This window comes from Bombus bifarius, unplaced genomic scaffold (assembly GCF_011952205.1).
Source record: "Bombus bifarius isolate JDL3187 unplaced genomic scaffold, Bbif_JDL3187 scf7180000008023, whole genome shotgun sequence".
NCBI classification, from domain to species: domain Eukaryota; kingdom Metazoa; phylum Arthropoda; class Insecta; order Hymenoptera; family Apidae; genus Bombus; species Bombus bifarius.
In genome coordinates, this window is record NW_022884396.1 from 686,887 (window position 1) to 702,628 (window position 15,742).

At 35.9% G+C, this 15,742-nt stretch overlaps 2 protein-coding genes across 3 annotated transcripts in view; one reads left to right on the forward strand and one right to left on the reverse strand.

Annotated features, from left to right (window-relative positions):
- Window positions 1-1,716: 1,716 nt before the first annotated feature.
- On the reverse strand, window positions 1,717-3,986 carry LOC117207149 (Golgi resident protein GCP60). Its single transcript, XM_033447080.1, has 4 exons — window positions 3,577-3,986; window positions 2,214-3,271; window positions 2,068-2,127; window positions 1,717-1,995 (listed from the first exon to the last, which is right to left on the reverse strand). Exons 1-4 carry the CDS (start codon window positions 3,764-3,766, stop codon window positions 1,894-1,896), a joined length of 1,410 nt encoding a protein of 469 aa, XP_033302971.1. The 5' UTR covers window positions 3,767-3,986; the 3' UTR covers window positions 1,717-1,893.
- An 831-nt stretch (window positions 3,987-4,817) lies between these two features.
- LOC117207143 (probable beta-hexosaminidase fdl) overlaps window positions 4,818-15,742 on the forward strand; it is a 40,200-nt gene continuing 29,275 nt past the window's right edge. Inside the window, exons 1-2 of one of the 2 annotated variants that reach the window (XM_033447059.1) lie at window positions 4,818-4,952; window positions 5,098-5,297. The gene's annotated coding sequence lies outside the window, so the exon portion shown is untranslated. Of the gene's footprint in view, window positions 5,298-15,742 lie in introns of both variants that reach the window. The other variant, XM_033447061.1, reaches the window with a different exon arrangement.

A 15,742-nucleotide genomic window follows, 5' to 3' on the forward strand; every position in this document is an offset into this window, starting at 1 on the left:
TTTATTCGATTTTCGACGCTACCGGATCACACGACGTACACACGTTCGCATTTCGAACTACCAAATCACCGAGAATCACAATTACGATGCGAGAATCGCAAGAATATCGCGAGAATCGCAATCAAGTCTCGCCTGTCATTTTAGCGCGAAATTCAAACGAACAAAAGCGTAGTTGAACCGCTATATAGACGTAGGCTTATTGCAATTTGTTAAATGACGATCGACGAAGCATGTGATAATGAAATTCGATACTCACGATGTATGTATGTATAAATGTTAAGCATCTCAGGATAACGCGTGTAACTACTTTTTAAGTTTAAAACGAACAGCGTATGACGAATTTTTTGCTCTGCGTACGATAGAACGTTCGATAAATACGTCTGACCAAAACTAACTGCAAAGAGGCACTTTCCGTAGCAGCGGATATCATGACTCGAATACATAATGCAGAAACTAAACGCAAAATATTTAAAAATACAGTTACATCGTGTTGGAATTTGATGATATAATTAAAATATAAATAGTATAATTAATTAACACGAGAATTAAATTACAACTTAATAGCTGTAGAAAAATAATTTTATTAAATAGGATGCACATTGATTAACATCAGAATTAAACGTTAAAATTTGAAAGTGTCTCTTCCAACGAAATATTCGAGCCTTTAACGTTTGAGAATTCAACGTTCATCGATTCATAAGTTTATAGTGGCAGATATCTAGGCTTTAAGATGTAATCGACGATTTTGAACATTAACTATCCAAGTTTGAATAGTCGAATGGTGTTTATCCTTAAACGTGAATTGAACTTTGCGTTGTTACGAATCAACCATCCGTCAAAGCATTTCGATTAAAAATGAATATTACGAAAATTTGGCTATAGCAAGAAAGAAATTGTACGCCAAGAAGGCTTTCGCGGATTATTGCTTAATGCTCACACGATCTGAAACCGTGGTATTGGAATACTCATTGCCATGCAATGTTTAAGAACATAAACGTACCCATGCCGTCTCAAAAAAAGTGCTCTTCTAAATAAAAAATTGTTAATATGCGGTGAATTCTGTCCATTATTGCGCGATAATTGGGTAATGCGTTTACATGCGTTACGTACACGCATATTCGTTTGCGTAAAAAAGCCTGTAATTGTATACTGCTGCATATGTAATTATTATGATTATTATTAACGACGATATACAAATCATTCTTGTAAAAACAAAAAAAAAAAAAGAAGGAAACGATATGGTATAGTATAATAAACGTTGACACAAAAAAAGGAACTTGTTTCCTCGAAATATTTACTACTTTTGATTAATCTTTTACACACATATAAAAACCATTATGAGGAAAAAGTGAAATAGCGAAATGGTTTGATTCCAATGTATTTTTCTAAAACGTGGGAGAGTATTAATAAAAGTATAAGTACAGACACGAATGAGATAATAACAAAGATAGGGTAAAATCTTTATCATAAAAAAAAAATTATTACGCATAAAATGACCGATACATTACTGGCATATTATACAATCGAATATGACATTAATATATCGGACTGTTAAAACAATTATTCGTGATACACGGTTTGCTGTTGTTACCGACGTTTATACACTTTACTTTTTCGTTTTACTTTGTTTTTTATAAACATCCATGGGAAAGGAAAAGATAGGAACCTTTCTTTTTTTACTTGTGCCCACTTTGCTTGCCATATTAAACAATAAAGTGTCTTTACATAACCATAATAAATATATATTTGTGTTTCTTCTTGTAAACACTTGGTGTGAACAGAAATAACATATAGGACTCTTCATTTAGTTGGACTAGCAATATTGGCAAATAATCGCATCAGGCTAGTTCTCAACGATAGTGAATTGCGCAGTAGCTTTTTTTCTTAATAAAGCTAATTTTTCACATAACCATTTTGTGTGTAGTAGACTCGGTAATAAAGCGTCTTACTTCGCCAAAGTGAATATGTATTATCGAATTTAAGAAGATACACACCCTGTAATTGGAATATATAAGTACGATAATATTTACAAATATTAGATTTTTTCAAAGATATATTTTCATTTACCTGCCCTGGGTATCTATGACTTCCTGCGTAGACTTCTTCTTGTGAATCTCTCCTGAAAATCTGCAAAAACAATTAGCATAAAAATACTAGAACCATGGAAATTTTATTTCTATTTCTAAAGTTAAAAGGTAAACTGATATATTTACAGGTATTATCACGCTTATAGGTGGTGGCAATGGTTTGTAATCAGACTGAATTATACCATTTGTTACTCCACTTTCTAAATCATCTCTTGTTTCATATTCATCATCCTCTTCCTCTTCCTCTTCAGACTCACTAATATGTACTGATACTTGATTTGTTTCTGGTTTTGACCATTCAAAATATAGTCCAAAACCTATATCATAGCCATCCGTTGCAAATTCCCAAAATAAACACAAGCCATCTTCGTGCGTTGGCACCCTAACCGTTACGATTTCCCCATGACCAACTTTAATAACTGCATCACCATCTTCTCTCCTAATGAGTTGCTTGAAGGCATCTACACCCTGTCTAGTCCACATTTCTGGTGGAGCTATAGGTGGGTAATCATCTGGCAATTCATCAGAATCTTCTCTGTTCAATGTGGCCGTTTCATTTGTTTCTTTTGGCTCTTCCTTCTCAGCATTTTCTGTTGTGGCAGTGTTTATTTCTGGAATTTGATCTTCTATGACTAATTGGTTTTGATGTAATTGTTGCATGTACTGATGATAATGTTGTTCTTGCAACTGTCTTATTAGTACTCCTTGTTGCTCTGGATTGCCAGGATATTGTTGCTCCGCATACATTTTGAATTGGTAATATGTTTGTTGATTTAAGGCATCTTGAATTTGTCTCCTCTGTATTTCTTCCTTTAATCTAGCTTCCTCCTCTTTCTTTCTTTGTTCATCTAATTCTTTTAACCTCCTTTCTTCTTCTACTTTTCTTGCTTCCTCCTCCCTTTTCAACCTTAACTTCTCTTCGATGTCCCTTCTTTGTGCTTCTACAACTGTTCTAAACAGGGGACATAGCTTGTCTAGCAAAACTATAAATCCTTCCATTGCCTGTTCCTTGGATATGTTTCCTAGATTTTGCCATGCTAAGCGTCTGTCCTTTCCAATTACATCCAACACACCCAAAGGTGGTGCATTCTCTGCAGTACATTTGCCATGCGTTACTTGCTGGGTAAAAGCCACTAGCTTTAATTTGTCTTCATAAGACAAATGGACAGCTTTGCCTTCCTTTTCTACAATTTTTACACAATTTGTATAATTGACATGTTGACATCGAAGGAAGATAATATTATCTATACATTAAACTACCGATGGAAAGAAAACATAAGTTACAAAATCAACAGTAAACTATATACATATACACCAATCAACAGTGAAGTTCTCATGAAATTTTATACTTCAAACTTTAGACGTGTTGGAAATATATAACATAACAATGTAACAGCACGTATCCGCACAGACATATGGTTTTTCTAACATAACTCAAAGAAGCGAATAGCGATACTATTTTAATAAACTGACAATATGATTGACTCACCTTTATAAAAATTGACTGCGATTTTGTACAGTTCCTTAGTTTCGAAACCCCATAGATGAGGCTCCCACCTCTTTCCACTCTCCTTGTCATTTTTGTTTTTCGCCAAGTCCTCCGCAGATATCGCCAGTTTCTCGATTTTCTGCTCTACCGAGGAAATGTCACCATTGGTGTCCGCCATTTGCAGTTGCATTGACACGTCAAATATTGTTAGAAGCACCCTAACCTTCTATTTCTAACAGTATGAAACATTTCAAAAATCTTTATAAAGATCACGCAACTAGAAAACTATTGCACTTGTAGATACGTATCAGCACACGTTACATTTACAATAACGTTTGCATACGTATAATTTGGTACAATATTAATAGCCTAAACCCTTCCCTTTATTGGTCAATTGCCACATTGCCACTGTATTATACCGATTATGATATAGTATTATCAAAGTCAAATCGACTTTTATAAATCGGTTTCTACATAACTAGAGCAATTGCGAAAAGAAATGTGAGCAATTAAATTAAATAAAACTGTTTAAAGAGATCATTTTCTAATTAAGCCATGTAATTTTTGTAGTATATAAAGTTCGTACTTTAAAATACGATTTTTAAATTTTCGCGGGTAATTCAAATGGTCTAAGGTGTATATCATGATCTCTTATATCTTCTTAATACAGTTTCTAAAATAACAAAGCACAAAAATATATAGCATAAAATGATATAAAATGATGACAGATAAGATACAGATAAGGAAGAAAAAGTTCTTACATTTCTGCCTTATAAAACCACATAACATGCATATGACACTTTCTTGTTTCTAACATTTAGAGAATAGGAAATACTTAATAGAGAAATGACAGCATGTACGTAAAGTAAATAAGTATGTATGTAAGTAAATTACAGCAAGCTGAAGATTCGCTTTATACGCGTAACAGAGACGCGTAATTACCAAATAAAAGCGTACCTATAGTTGCCGGTTTAATAAAGGAAGAATTTTATATAACCATTGTCTCCACTATGTTCGACAATAAAAAAAAGTCTAAACATAATTTCCTCATTCTTCATATCGAATTGTGATTGTGTAAAGTGTAATCTTTTTTGAGGTCGGTATTTCAGAACACGTAAATACCATCCCCACAACTCATCCGTAATTCATTCAAAGCGACTTCGAAACCTACGATGGCGCTGCTAGTTCTCTTTTCTGCCTCCAGATGTCTCTGCAGTCGGGAGCAACACGTTCAGTCAGCGACCGAGTGTCGAGAGTGTAGCTCGTTAGTATTGTGACTGTGACTCGCTTATCTGAGCGTGCTGCTGAGCGTAATGTAGAGGCGCGGGAGAGGCAAAAGCGTACGGACGCTTTCGATTCCGTGGGAGATCTGGTCGGTGAGTGACGGACAGATGCGTGCGCGACGAAGTACGCTTCAGCGGCTTCGGTGTCTCGCTGATTTCGAGTAACGAAGTCGTTAAGAGCGCGTGCGGGCAGCAAATTGTGTGCCTCTTTTTTTCTTATTTTTTTTCGACATGGTAGGGATATACCGTTATTCACGAACGTTTCTCCGTTTCGATGCCTCCCCTAAAGCTGCATAAATCGACGGTATACCTGGTATACCCCGAACGCTAAGCCGAAGATCGATTAAAAGAGAAAAACCGGTTCATGGAAGTTTCCTCGTGGAGAGAGGACAACGCGGATAACGCAAGCTAAGAAGCTGTCCTGCGGAGCAAGGTTAGGTGAGTACACTTACCAATCCGGCACCGCTTTAGTCGCGTGGTACAAAGCGTTTCACGCGTTCCTCCCGCTGCATCGATTTTCGACCGCGTATTCCAGCCAGATTCTTGCCCTGTCAGCCCGTAGTTGGACCGTTTTTACGGTTTGTTGTCCCCTGTCGCGCGTTTGGCTAGCTTATAGAGACGCTCGTGTATATCGTACTATGTATACACGGACAAAGGCGTAACCTATTTACATGTATACGGGGTGACCTAGCAATCGTCGTACAATCGGCTACAGAATGACTCTACGTGAAAAGACAAGTGGAAAATGTAGAATACCATTTTTCCATATGATGCTCCGTTTTCGAGGAAATGGAGTTTAGAAATCTGTCAAATTAAACTTGGCCGATTACCATCTAGGTATGAGCAAATAATCGACAGCAGATTATTCTACATGTAAAAAGAAGTTAAAAACGTACGATAAAGTTTTTCCGTTGAAGGCCATATTGTCAGGAAAATAAAATTTGGACGTGTTTAATTGGAAACTGATCTAATAGATACACGCGCGTGATAAATTTTCATAAATTATTTTTCTCAGCAAAAAAAGTATTACACGAACAATTTTATTTTATATTCTTGACTTGCTTCTTTACATAGAATCGTTCTATCGGCAATCGTACCACGATTACTGAGACACCCTGTATTTACACGTACGGCCTCTGTACGCCGACTCCTACGTGTGGCCATATCTTTGTGGGGCACAGGTGAATGGAAAGGACTATCCACGATGTATGTTATGTGAGAGAAGTTCTCGAGGAAGCGTGACGTGACGCGGTTCAGTAGGACGCGATCACTTTGGAGGAGGAATTGATCGGGTCGCGTTCAGAGCAGCGGCCGCTACTGACACTCTAATAAATCTGCGGACCTTTAAAGGTTTAAAACCTGATACAAATCGATGTTTAAATGCATCGTGATTACCGCTCATTCTGCGAAGAGTTTCGCAGAGGACGCGAACTCCGTTTGCATACAGTACTCTGCAAAAGTCTTAGACCATTCACGATAGGAATCTTTTAATGGCGATTAATTGTGTTTTTAAAGAATGTCTTCGCATGATGTTTTACAGAGATGAATATTACCTGTTTGCCGTTCCTTCTGACCCATACATTTTTTAGAAATACTTGAGCAAGTAGGCTTCTACATTAGCAACGTCGTGTATCATATTGTTTTGTTTCAAAGCCACTTTGCATTTCCAATGTTTTTTAGTCATTGGTATTCATATTTTATATTCATTCATATTTTTCATTCATTTCCATTATATTCGTTCGTTCATATTTTTATATTTATATTTTATATTCATATCTATATATAATATTAATATTTTATATTCTTACCAACGCGAGATGCGATTAAAGTCAACCGCAAAGTGGTTGTTACACTCGCTGTATTCACTTATCTCGTCGTGTTTTTAAACCAAAGATTCCGTTAATTTAATTAGGACAAAAACGGAAATACCAGTCACGATTACGATCTAATTCACATGGAACTTTTTTAGAAATTATTTTACGTACGAATTTTCACTATTTCGCTTCCTTTTATCGTCTCACGGGCCTCATTTAATACTATACGACAAATATTATTTTAATATCTGTTATTCATGGAAATGTTAACGAAAAACAGGCGAGTTTTAAAATTTGGAGCAATTTACAACGTGAAACGTTTCACGTGGAAAAAAGTCGACTAATGTTTTTCAAGCTACCGACAAAAGGGATCGCGGGGGAAAAAAGGAATAAAAACGCATCAGAAACTCGTTACCAGCAGCCAGTCGGTAGTTTTTTTTTTCGTTTTTCTGAAAACGATTCCATTGTGTTCCACGTCGAAACGAAAATCCAGCGAACGCGCATCCTTTGTTAATATTTACGAGGCATGTAATTACGCCAGATCGGCCGAATTTCATTTGGCTCGGATTAATATTACCACGCCTGCATCGAAATTAGAATTCTGCGCTCGAGTCAATCGTATTGATACAATCGCACCGATCTTATTCCGATTAATATCGCAGAAGAAACGTAAAATTGGGTTTTTACTAAGACAGGAAAATTTTCAAAAATATTATATACAATGTCTTGAATTTACTTCGATGATTGTATACTTTATATATTTTTGCGAATCAAAGCTTCTTGGGATCGAATATAGTTTTTGTAAGGACTGTAAGAAATTTTCAAGATAAGAGATTTAGGAATCATGCACAAGAATTTCGTCGCATTAAATCGCTCGAGAAATTGAAATCGGTCTTCGTAAAGGTGAAAAGATTTAAAAAATTTGTTCGCGTACTGTCTCATCCGACATCGTTCTAAAATGGAAAATCACGAACGAATGTTCAGAGCAACGAATCTAAAGCCTGTTTAACATTTCTCACGTTCGTACCACGTTAACATCTTCTCCTATTTTTTCATCATTATTTAATTAATGCGCTCATGACACGACACCAGGAAATGATGGTTAATTCAATTTAAACGCGGCAGAATCTGGGTTAGTTCCAGATTAGAATTAGATTAAAATTAAGTTAAACCTCCACGGGGCAAACTGTCGCCGTGTTTCCGGGAAATTTCATTCTACAAAGATAACCTTGTCGGCAAATCGTTTACACGTCTCTCAACAACGATGGTATCGAAATTAACATTTTTATCGTATTCCTTTTTGATCTCCAACTAGACAATCTATATATATGATGATTCGAAGCAGTTGGTAGCGTTTGTGCATTGTCGACCCAGAAATTTTTTGGCACGGTAAAATTCGGACATCTACTTTGCTAGCGCACCAAATTTGAGGACACGAAACGCAACTTAAAAATACCCAACAATATGCGATCGTTTCTAAGTGACAGAATACAACATGAAAAGACTAAGTTGCCTAAAAGAAATAGATATACGTACATATACAAACTGTATTAATTCGTTAACTATTTTAGAGCTATCTAAATATTTGCTAATTAACATTACAAACTATGGTTACTAAATTAAACACGTAAATACCATTTAAATATTTAGACATGTAAGTAATACTTGTAATTATATTAATATCCTAATCACTAATACCCTACCAGCAGATGTGACGATAGACAATAAATAAAAAAAAAAAAAATTGCAAGCACAAGAATTGAGTAGGATGTAGCTTCCGTAGATAGAAACGAAAATTTTGAATTAGGTTTGCTATCGTATTATCGTACTATCGGGACTTTGGTAGGTTAAGCTTCCGTAATTTTCTTTCGAAGAGATCGAAGAGACGAAGAGCAAACCGTGAAACGTAGTACCGTAAGTTTCGCGTTTTAAACGCAGTCATACGTAGTGCAATTATTAATATTCGTTTTCTGTAAAAAGTTGGAATTATCTTTTGCGTCTGATAGCAGAAATGCAGGAATTCTCAAAGATAAAGAGACAATTATTTCCCAACTCGTTCGTTCCGAATTCTTCTTCATTTTACCACGCTGTTCGAAGGTCGATACAACGTGACTGATGGAAAACAGACTTTGTCCTATTCCGCGTATAATTGTTAAAACTATCCGATCTACCCTGTCAAGTTTTACACCAAGAAACACCATGACAAGATTTTATTTATCTAAACCATTGTTCATACCAACATCTAACGAGGTGCATTATCAACGTTGTATAATTAATTTGTCGATGTAACGAATCGGAATTAAACTCTGCAATTTGCGAGCTTTCAATCGGCGCATCTGCAACTCAGGACGTATTTTATAGCGAGGACCTCGAGTTTTGCAGGCCAAGCACCAGAAGACGGTACAGTCTGTTTAATCGAGTTTGAGCCTGTTGGCCAGTCACCTTCCAATTCCATTTACGAAGCAACGCGGCAGAGTCAATTCCCTTTAACAAAATCTTCCTACGAATGCAAGCAACGCGCAGTTTCTACGTTTCTTATCTGTCGACGAAAACAAGAAACGTTGCAGAACTTTTTATCTAAAAGCGAGGCTCTGAAATATGGTAACACCAATCCGGCGATCGTAGACGAACGCCGGTTACGTTTTCGTCATTTTTCGAACGAACAAGTTTAGAATAACAGGTTTCTTAGATAGAGGTTGACTCTCTGTTCTGTAACTCGCTGTATGGTAGGCATCGTAACAGTAGTCGAAGAATGAAGCTGAGTCGAAGTCCTTTCACATTGTTTGAAATATACACGAAGAGGGTGGATCGGGGAACTAGGCCAGGCTCGAGTTCCTTTCTCGGTGAATACGAAGGAAATTCGCAAGAAGGAAAATAGTATAGCTTCTTATGATTGTATCGTTCGTCGAGAGATGAGTTCTCGTTGGGCATCTTGAAGAGATCTCGGGAGAATAGAACCCTGCGGATCAATACAATTTTCGCTGGAAATTTATAATTTTTGTTTTATCCGCAATTTTTAATTAAAATGTACCTTATAGAAACTGATCTAACTTATAATCTTCTTTTTTCTTTCTTCCTTTTTTTTTTCTTTTTTTTTTAAGTGTCCCTTTATCGAATATTCCTAATTTTATACTTACAATTATTTGCGTTTATCTTATGGCAATACTTTAACACAATGCGCGGATTTCGACGTACTTTTCGATGCATTTATCATAATCGCTAGAGTAAATGTTAATGTTGTATCGGTATAAAATCAACTGTTGATACTTGGGTATAGGTAGATCCAAAGGATGTCTCCTTCAGAGGCTTCTGGATAAACCAAAGTAACAACTTTCGCAAGTTGGTTCTCGTGGCCTTTTATACCGTGTTCATGTGCTTTGGAATATCTTTTAATTTCCTGTTGGAATTTTTTCCTTGTGTTATCTGTTATCTGTTCCTGTTTCTTACATATCACGGTGCATTTAATACACTTCTTGGAACAAACGATCGCAGTAGACTGTCTATTTTCTTTACTTTAGGATATTTGACAGCCATGCTCCAGATTTGAATTCAATATGTCCATATAGGTTTGGCGATGGTCTTGTATTATAGATTCGCAGTTTACTGTTTGTATTCAGTTTGGAGTTGCTGGTTATGAAACAGTTCATAATTTCCCTGTTACTTTTTATTTCTTTCGTTTTCTCTCGCCTGTGTATTTTCCAGATTAGTTTGTTGTCCAAACAAAGACCAAAATATTTGAGGAAATTTGTTTGCTGGATTTCTGACTTACGAAAGTTGGCCCTTTTGTCTTTTCTTCCTTTAACGTAAAAGTCACGTGTGAGCATTTTATTGACTTCATTGTGATTTCGTTATCCTCCGTTCAGTCTTCCAACCTGTGACGTAATTTCTAATTTCGTAATCTGATTTATAATTAAAAGATCTGTAAAAAGAAAGGTGTTCTTCCTTAAGGTTCTTTCATTTCGAGAAATAAACCAGCGTCTGGCTGGTTTTGAGCGATAATATAAGTATATACCTGTTATTAGAATTTCCATATCTTGAAAATTAATGCTCGTAGAATTGTCAACTCGCCATAATTCTTATCGTAAATCTAAATTATGTTGAAACCGATAACCCTGGACAGTCTTTCGCAACATCAAAAAATGAAAAAACCAGCGAAGAAGAAAAATACACGGATTGATAAATTCTCTCTCCCTCCCCCTCTCTCTGCCTCCATTTCTCTCTCATGTAGCACATTCTCATAATTGTTCTTGACCACCCACGTAATATGGGACGATCGTGCAGCCACACAAGGAAGCAGTTCCGCGATGAGTTGCACAATTAATAACATTGTTCAAGGTTTTGAGGGCAATGAAATCGAGCGCAGTATCGGAAGAACGTACTTGGCCGGATTTATTGAACGCGTGCAGGCATGATAAAGTCTTTGACGCAGAAACTAGTCAATAGCAGTGATAATAGCTCCGTCGAAACTTCGTTTATCATGGTTGACTAATGAATCGCAAACACAATGAATTGCTCTCCTTTTACTTAGAAACGAAAACATTTATTTATTTATTATTTATTTAATTTGTCAATACTTATCTACTTATCTAGGTGGTTAAATCGTTCGGTAGAAAATTACAGAACAATATAAATCAAAGAAGATAGAATTCGGTGAATTTTTAAATCACAGTTACCCGTAACAAATAAACTTATCGTTAATTAACGACTTATTTACAATATTTCAAGCGTAGAAACGTTATATTCGCTTGCAACTATCTACGAAATTATTTGCTTTAAACGCAGCTTGATTATAAACGGGTTAAAGTTTATCATTATTTTAATGAATTTATGCTAACAGCAAATCATTTGATGACGCTTTAATAGCCATAAATTGCGTGCTTTTTAATTTCTGCCTGATTTATTGTCCAATAATTACCTCTGTAATATTTCTTTATATTTTTCTTCCTGCAAAAGGAATGTCTGAATTATCGATTCGCTTTTACTTCTATGCTTTATCATTACGAATTTAAATGTCGAATTTATTGCAATATCATTTGACTACGTTTTATCGTATTATTGTATTTCATTAATATTCATCCACTGTTTTATGCATTGTAAAATGTCCGGATATTGATTAGCGATAACGTATATGCATTCTCTGCACGTTTACGCCTTTAAACTTTTCATAGATGCATAAAACTCTGCAGTCTAATAATAATTAGCTTACCTGATCGTATTTTAACCAAAGAATAACGCGATACGGGAACCGTTATTTTTTCGATAATCGATCGAACAAAACTATTTGCTAGTAATTCGTGTTATTAAGTTCATCCCACGAGCATTTTCCAACGATATTGTTTAAAAATGGCAAATAATTGGAAATACTATAATACACGCGCCTTGGTGGCTACTTCGTTATTCGACGACTGGCCTTGTAGCTACCGAATGTGTTTCGCTTTTAAAGGAAATTGCAAAACGGTCTTGGTATAAATCGTGAGTTTATTATCGTTCCAGCGAAACAATTGTTCCATGAAACTTGAATGCCTTGGAACTTTGTACTATTTAATTTCACATCGATTCGTAATTTATTATCACGTGCTGTCCTCGTTATGACATTTCGCTTGTTTCTGTCTCTTAACGTTGGCTTGGAATTTTACTCGAACGTAATCTTCGGAAACGTGGAACTTGAAAATTAAAGGACCGATAAATAACTTCAATACATAAATTTGTTTATCCGTAGAAGATTAAAAACCCCGATTAAATATTACAGATAAATATTTATGGCACCTACCTTAAAGAACACAACATAGCTTCGATGTTTTTGTAGAAAAAGAGATACCATCGAGAGTTCTTCTCGCATCAATTGGCTTTTTATTTAATACCAATGAATCTTTGTTTGGGATAATTTTATCGTAGATAAACGATAAATAACATAGCAACAATTTGTATTTGTATATAAAACGTACGAATTGTTTGCAGAATATTTTCCCAAATGTAACAAAATAAGTAATTAAATTTCCTTTTTTAAAAAGTGGCCATTTAATTTTCGATTACGATGAATAGTTATCTGGCGAATTCGTGAATTATCCTTTCGATTGCAGCGATTTCGCGCGGCACGGGCTTTCCTTGCTAAAATAATTACAACACGGTTCTTTGTTAGTCGCTTTCACCGTTTCGAGGGCATACACGAGACGAGGAAACGGCTCGAGACGATCTTGGCTCGCGTGCCATTGTCTTTTCCGCTAGTACTTTCGTGGATCGGTTATTTGTTCAAGCAACTCGTCTATCTGAACCGAAATGGAACGAGTTTCTTATCCGGCTTGTGAACAGAACGCATGTTAGACCGACAAAAGTTAATTCGTTTCGTTTGCCTTCGGTTACTTCTTCTCGTGTAATTTTAATATATTTTACACCTCTGCTATTACAACCCTTAGAAATTAATCTCACAGAGAACAATGATTTCTGTGTAAATATTCTACGAAGGTATCCATATTTGTCATGGAAAATTTTACCACTTTCTTGTACCGCGTAAAACTTCATCGACGATTCAAATACGTTTTCTCGTAATTAGTTGGCTCGGCAGGAAAAGATTCGTCTTCGTCTCGCTGAGAAAATATTTGGCTTTTTCTTACTGTACAAACCGGTTCAACGTAAAATTCAGAGAATCAAAGTTCACATGGATACGTTTAATTTCACATTTTCTAGGTTTTGGCTTTTATGAAATTTCAGAATTTTTTTTTTTTATTTAATATTTCACATTCACAATTTGTCCAATTTGGACATTTGGTAGAATTTTTTAGCTGTTTGATTATCATATGGGTGGCTACCCCCAGCGGGGTACCATCTTCGTGTTTGTTAGGTTATATTCTTTATGAAATTTCAGAATGTTTTAGATTTATTTCAAGGTAATTTCAGAGGCATATCGAACCTCGCTTAGGTAACAACGATGACAATTTAAAAAAAATCCAATGGATTATTTATAAGAGAGCTGGAAGATAATCGTAAATATTTATTCGTCAGACGTTTCTGCGAGTATTCGAATACTTTCTTCGAATACTCTACACCTCGTGGCAATAATAATAATATCTAAACGTTCACGAAGATACTTAGATGTACAGAACAGCGTTCTTTTTCAAATAAGAGTGGACTAGAATAAAAGACAAGTAACACGCTTCACGAAGTCGCCTGAATCGAAAATATCCTATTAAGTGATAGGAGGAAAATACGAGAAACCAACGGAACAAGGGGTGAATAGGGTGGAAGTCTGTGAAAAGCCAACCGGTTTTCTCCGGTTCGTTGTTTAAACCCGAAATCCAGCGACGTTGTAAAACACGCGATTATTCTGTCGTCGAACGGTCGACGTGGATAATGAATCAGACGGTGGCACCATTACGGCAAGGCCAATTAATCGAAACATATTACGTTCCTGTTTGCAGTGCGTCAGAAATATACGCGAACTCGTACGACCTGTTTCTCGATTTTTCACGGCCTGTGAATATGCGTTAGACGACACGATACGTACATTCAATGGTCGATTATTGAAATTACGTTAATTATATTCTACAAGTAGAAAATATTATGCAAGTCTTCTATTTCATATCCTTTGGCTTGGAACGTTGGTAGAAAATTTCCTTGTTTACCGGAGTTGGAGTAACTTGACAAATTCCAAAGCGATACCGTAAATGAATTGTCAGATATACGAGAGACGATCGATATCTAAGTAAAGCTGAAATTATTCGAAAACCATAATCTACTGAAAATCAGGTTTCTGGGCTTATCGAGCCTCGTTTAGGTAACAACGATGACAATTTAAAAATAATGGAATGGATTAGTTATGAGAAAGGCGAAAGATAATCGTAAGTTACGATCGATATTGTAGCAAAAACTGATTGATAGAAATTTTTCAAATTTCCTCGTTTACCGGATTTGACAAATTCCAAAGCGATACCGTAAATGAATTGTTAGATATACGAGAGACGATCGATATCTAAGTAAAGCTGAAATTATTCGAAAACCATAATCTACTGAAAATCAGGTTTCTGGGCTTATCGAGCCTCGTTTAGGTAACGATAATGACAATTTAAAAATAATGGAATGGATTAGTTATGAGAAAGGCGAAAGATAATCGTAAGTTACGATCGATATTATAGCAAACACTGATTGATAGAAATTTTTCAAATTTCCTCGTTTACCGGATTTGACAAATTCCAAAGCGATACCGTAAATGAATTGTTAGATATACGAGAGACGATCGATATCTAAGTAAAGCTGAAATTATTCGAAAACCATAATCTACTGAAAATCAGGTTTCTGGGCTTATCGAGCCTCGTTTAGGTAACAACGATGACAATTTAAAAATAATGGAATGGATTAGTTATGAGAAAGGCGAAAGATAATCGTAAGTTACGATCGATATTATAGCAAACACTGATTGATAGAAATTTTTCAAATTTCCTCGTTTACCGGATTTGACAAATTCCAAAGCGATGCCGTAAGTGAATTGTCAGATGTACGAGAACAGATAAAAAATTCTACCAAATGTCCAAATTGGACAAATTGTGAATGTGAAATTTTAAATAAAAAAGAAAAAAAAAGAAAAGATATACGAGAGACGATCGATATCTAAGTAAAGCTGAAATTATTCGAAAACCATAATCTACTGAAAATCAGGTTTCTGGGCTTATCGAGCCTCGTTTAGGTAACAACGATGACAATTTAAAAATAATGGAATGGATTAGTTATGAGAGAGGCGAAAGATAATCGTAAGTTACGATCGATATTATACCAAACACTGATCGATAGACATTTTTCTTGGTACAATCGGTTTCTTTCCTCTCGAAGAAATAAGCCTTCGAAGAAGCGAAGCACGGGCTTACAACATCGCGGATCGTTTCACAGCTCGTTTTACGATTTCCTCTTTCGTAACGTTTCGTCGTGACAAAAAAGGTTGCTTTAACGGGCGTGAAATAATTTATTGTCACGAATGGCAATCCACTTTCGCAGCCGACCGGAAATCGTCGAACCGTTCACGAGGGTAGTTGCTGAACTTCCGACCCTCCTTCTTTTCCAACCGACAAGATCGGAAAATGA

Coding starts and splice junctions, on each gene's coding strand:
- LOC117207149 (XM_033447080.1), bottom strand. CDS start 3,766: ATGCAACTGCAAATGGCGGACACCAATGGTGACATTTCCTCGGTAGAG. Junction 2,128..2,213: donor CTATAAGCGTGATAATACCT/GTAAATATATCA, acceptor TTGTTTTTGCAG/ATTTTCAGGAGAGATTCACA. Junction 1,996..2,067: donor GTCATAGATACCCAGGGCAG/GTAAATGAAAAT, acceptor TTCCAATTACAG/GGTGTGTATCTTCTTAAATT.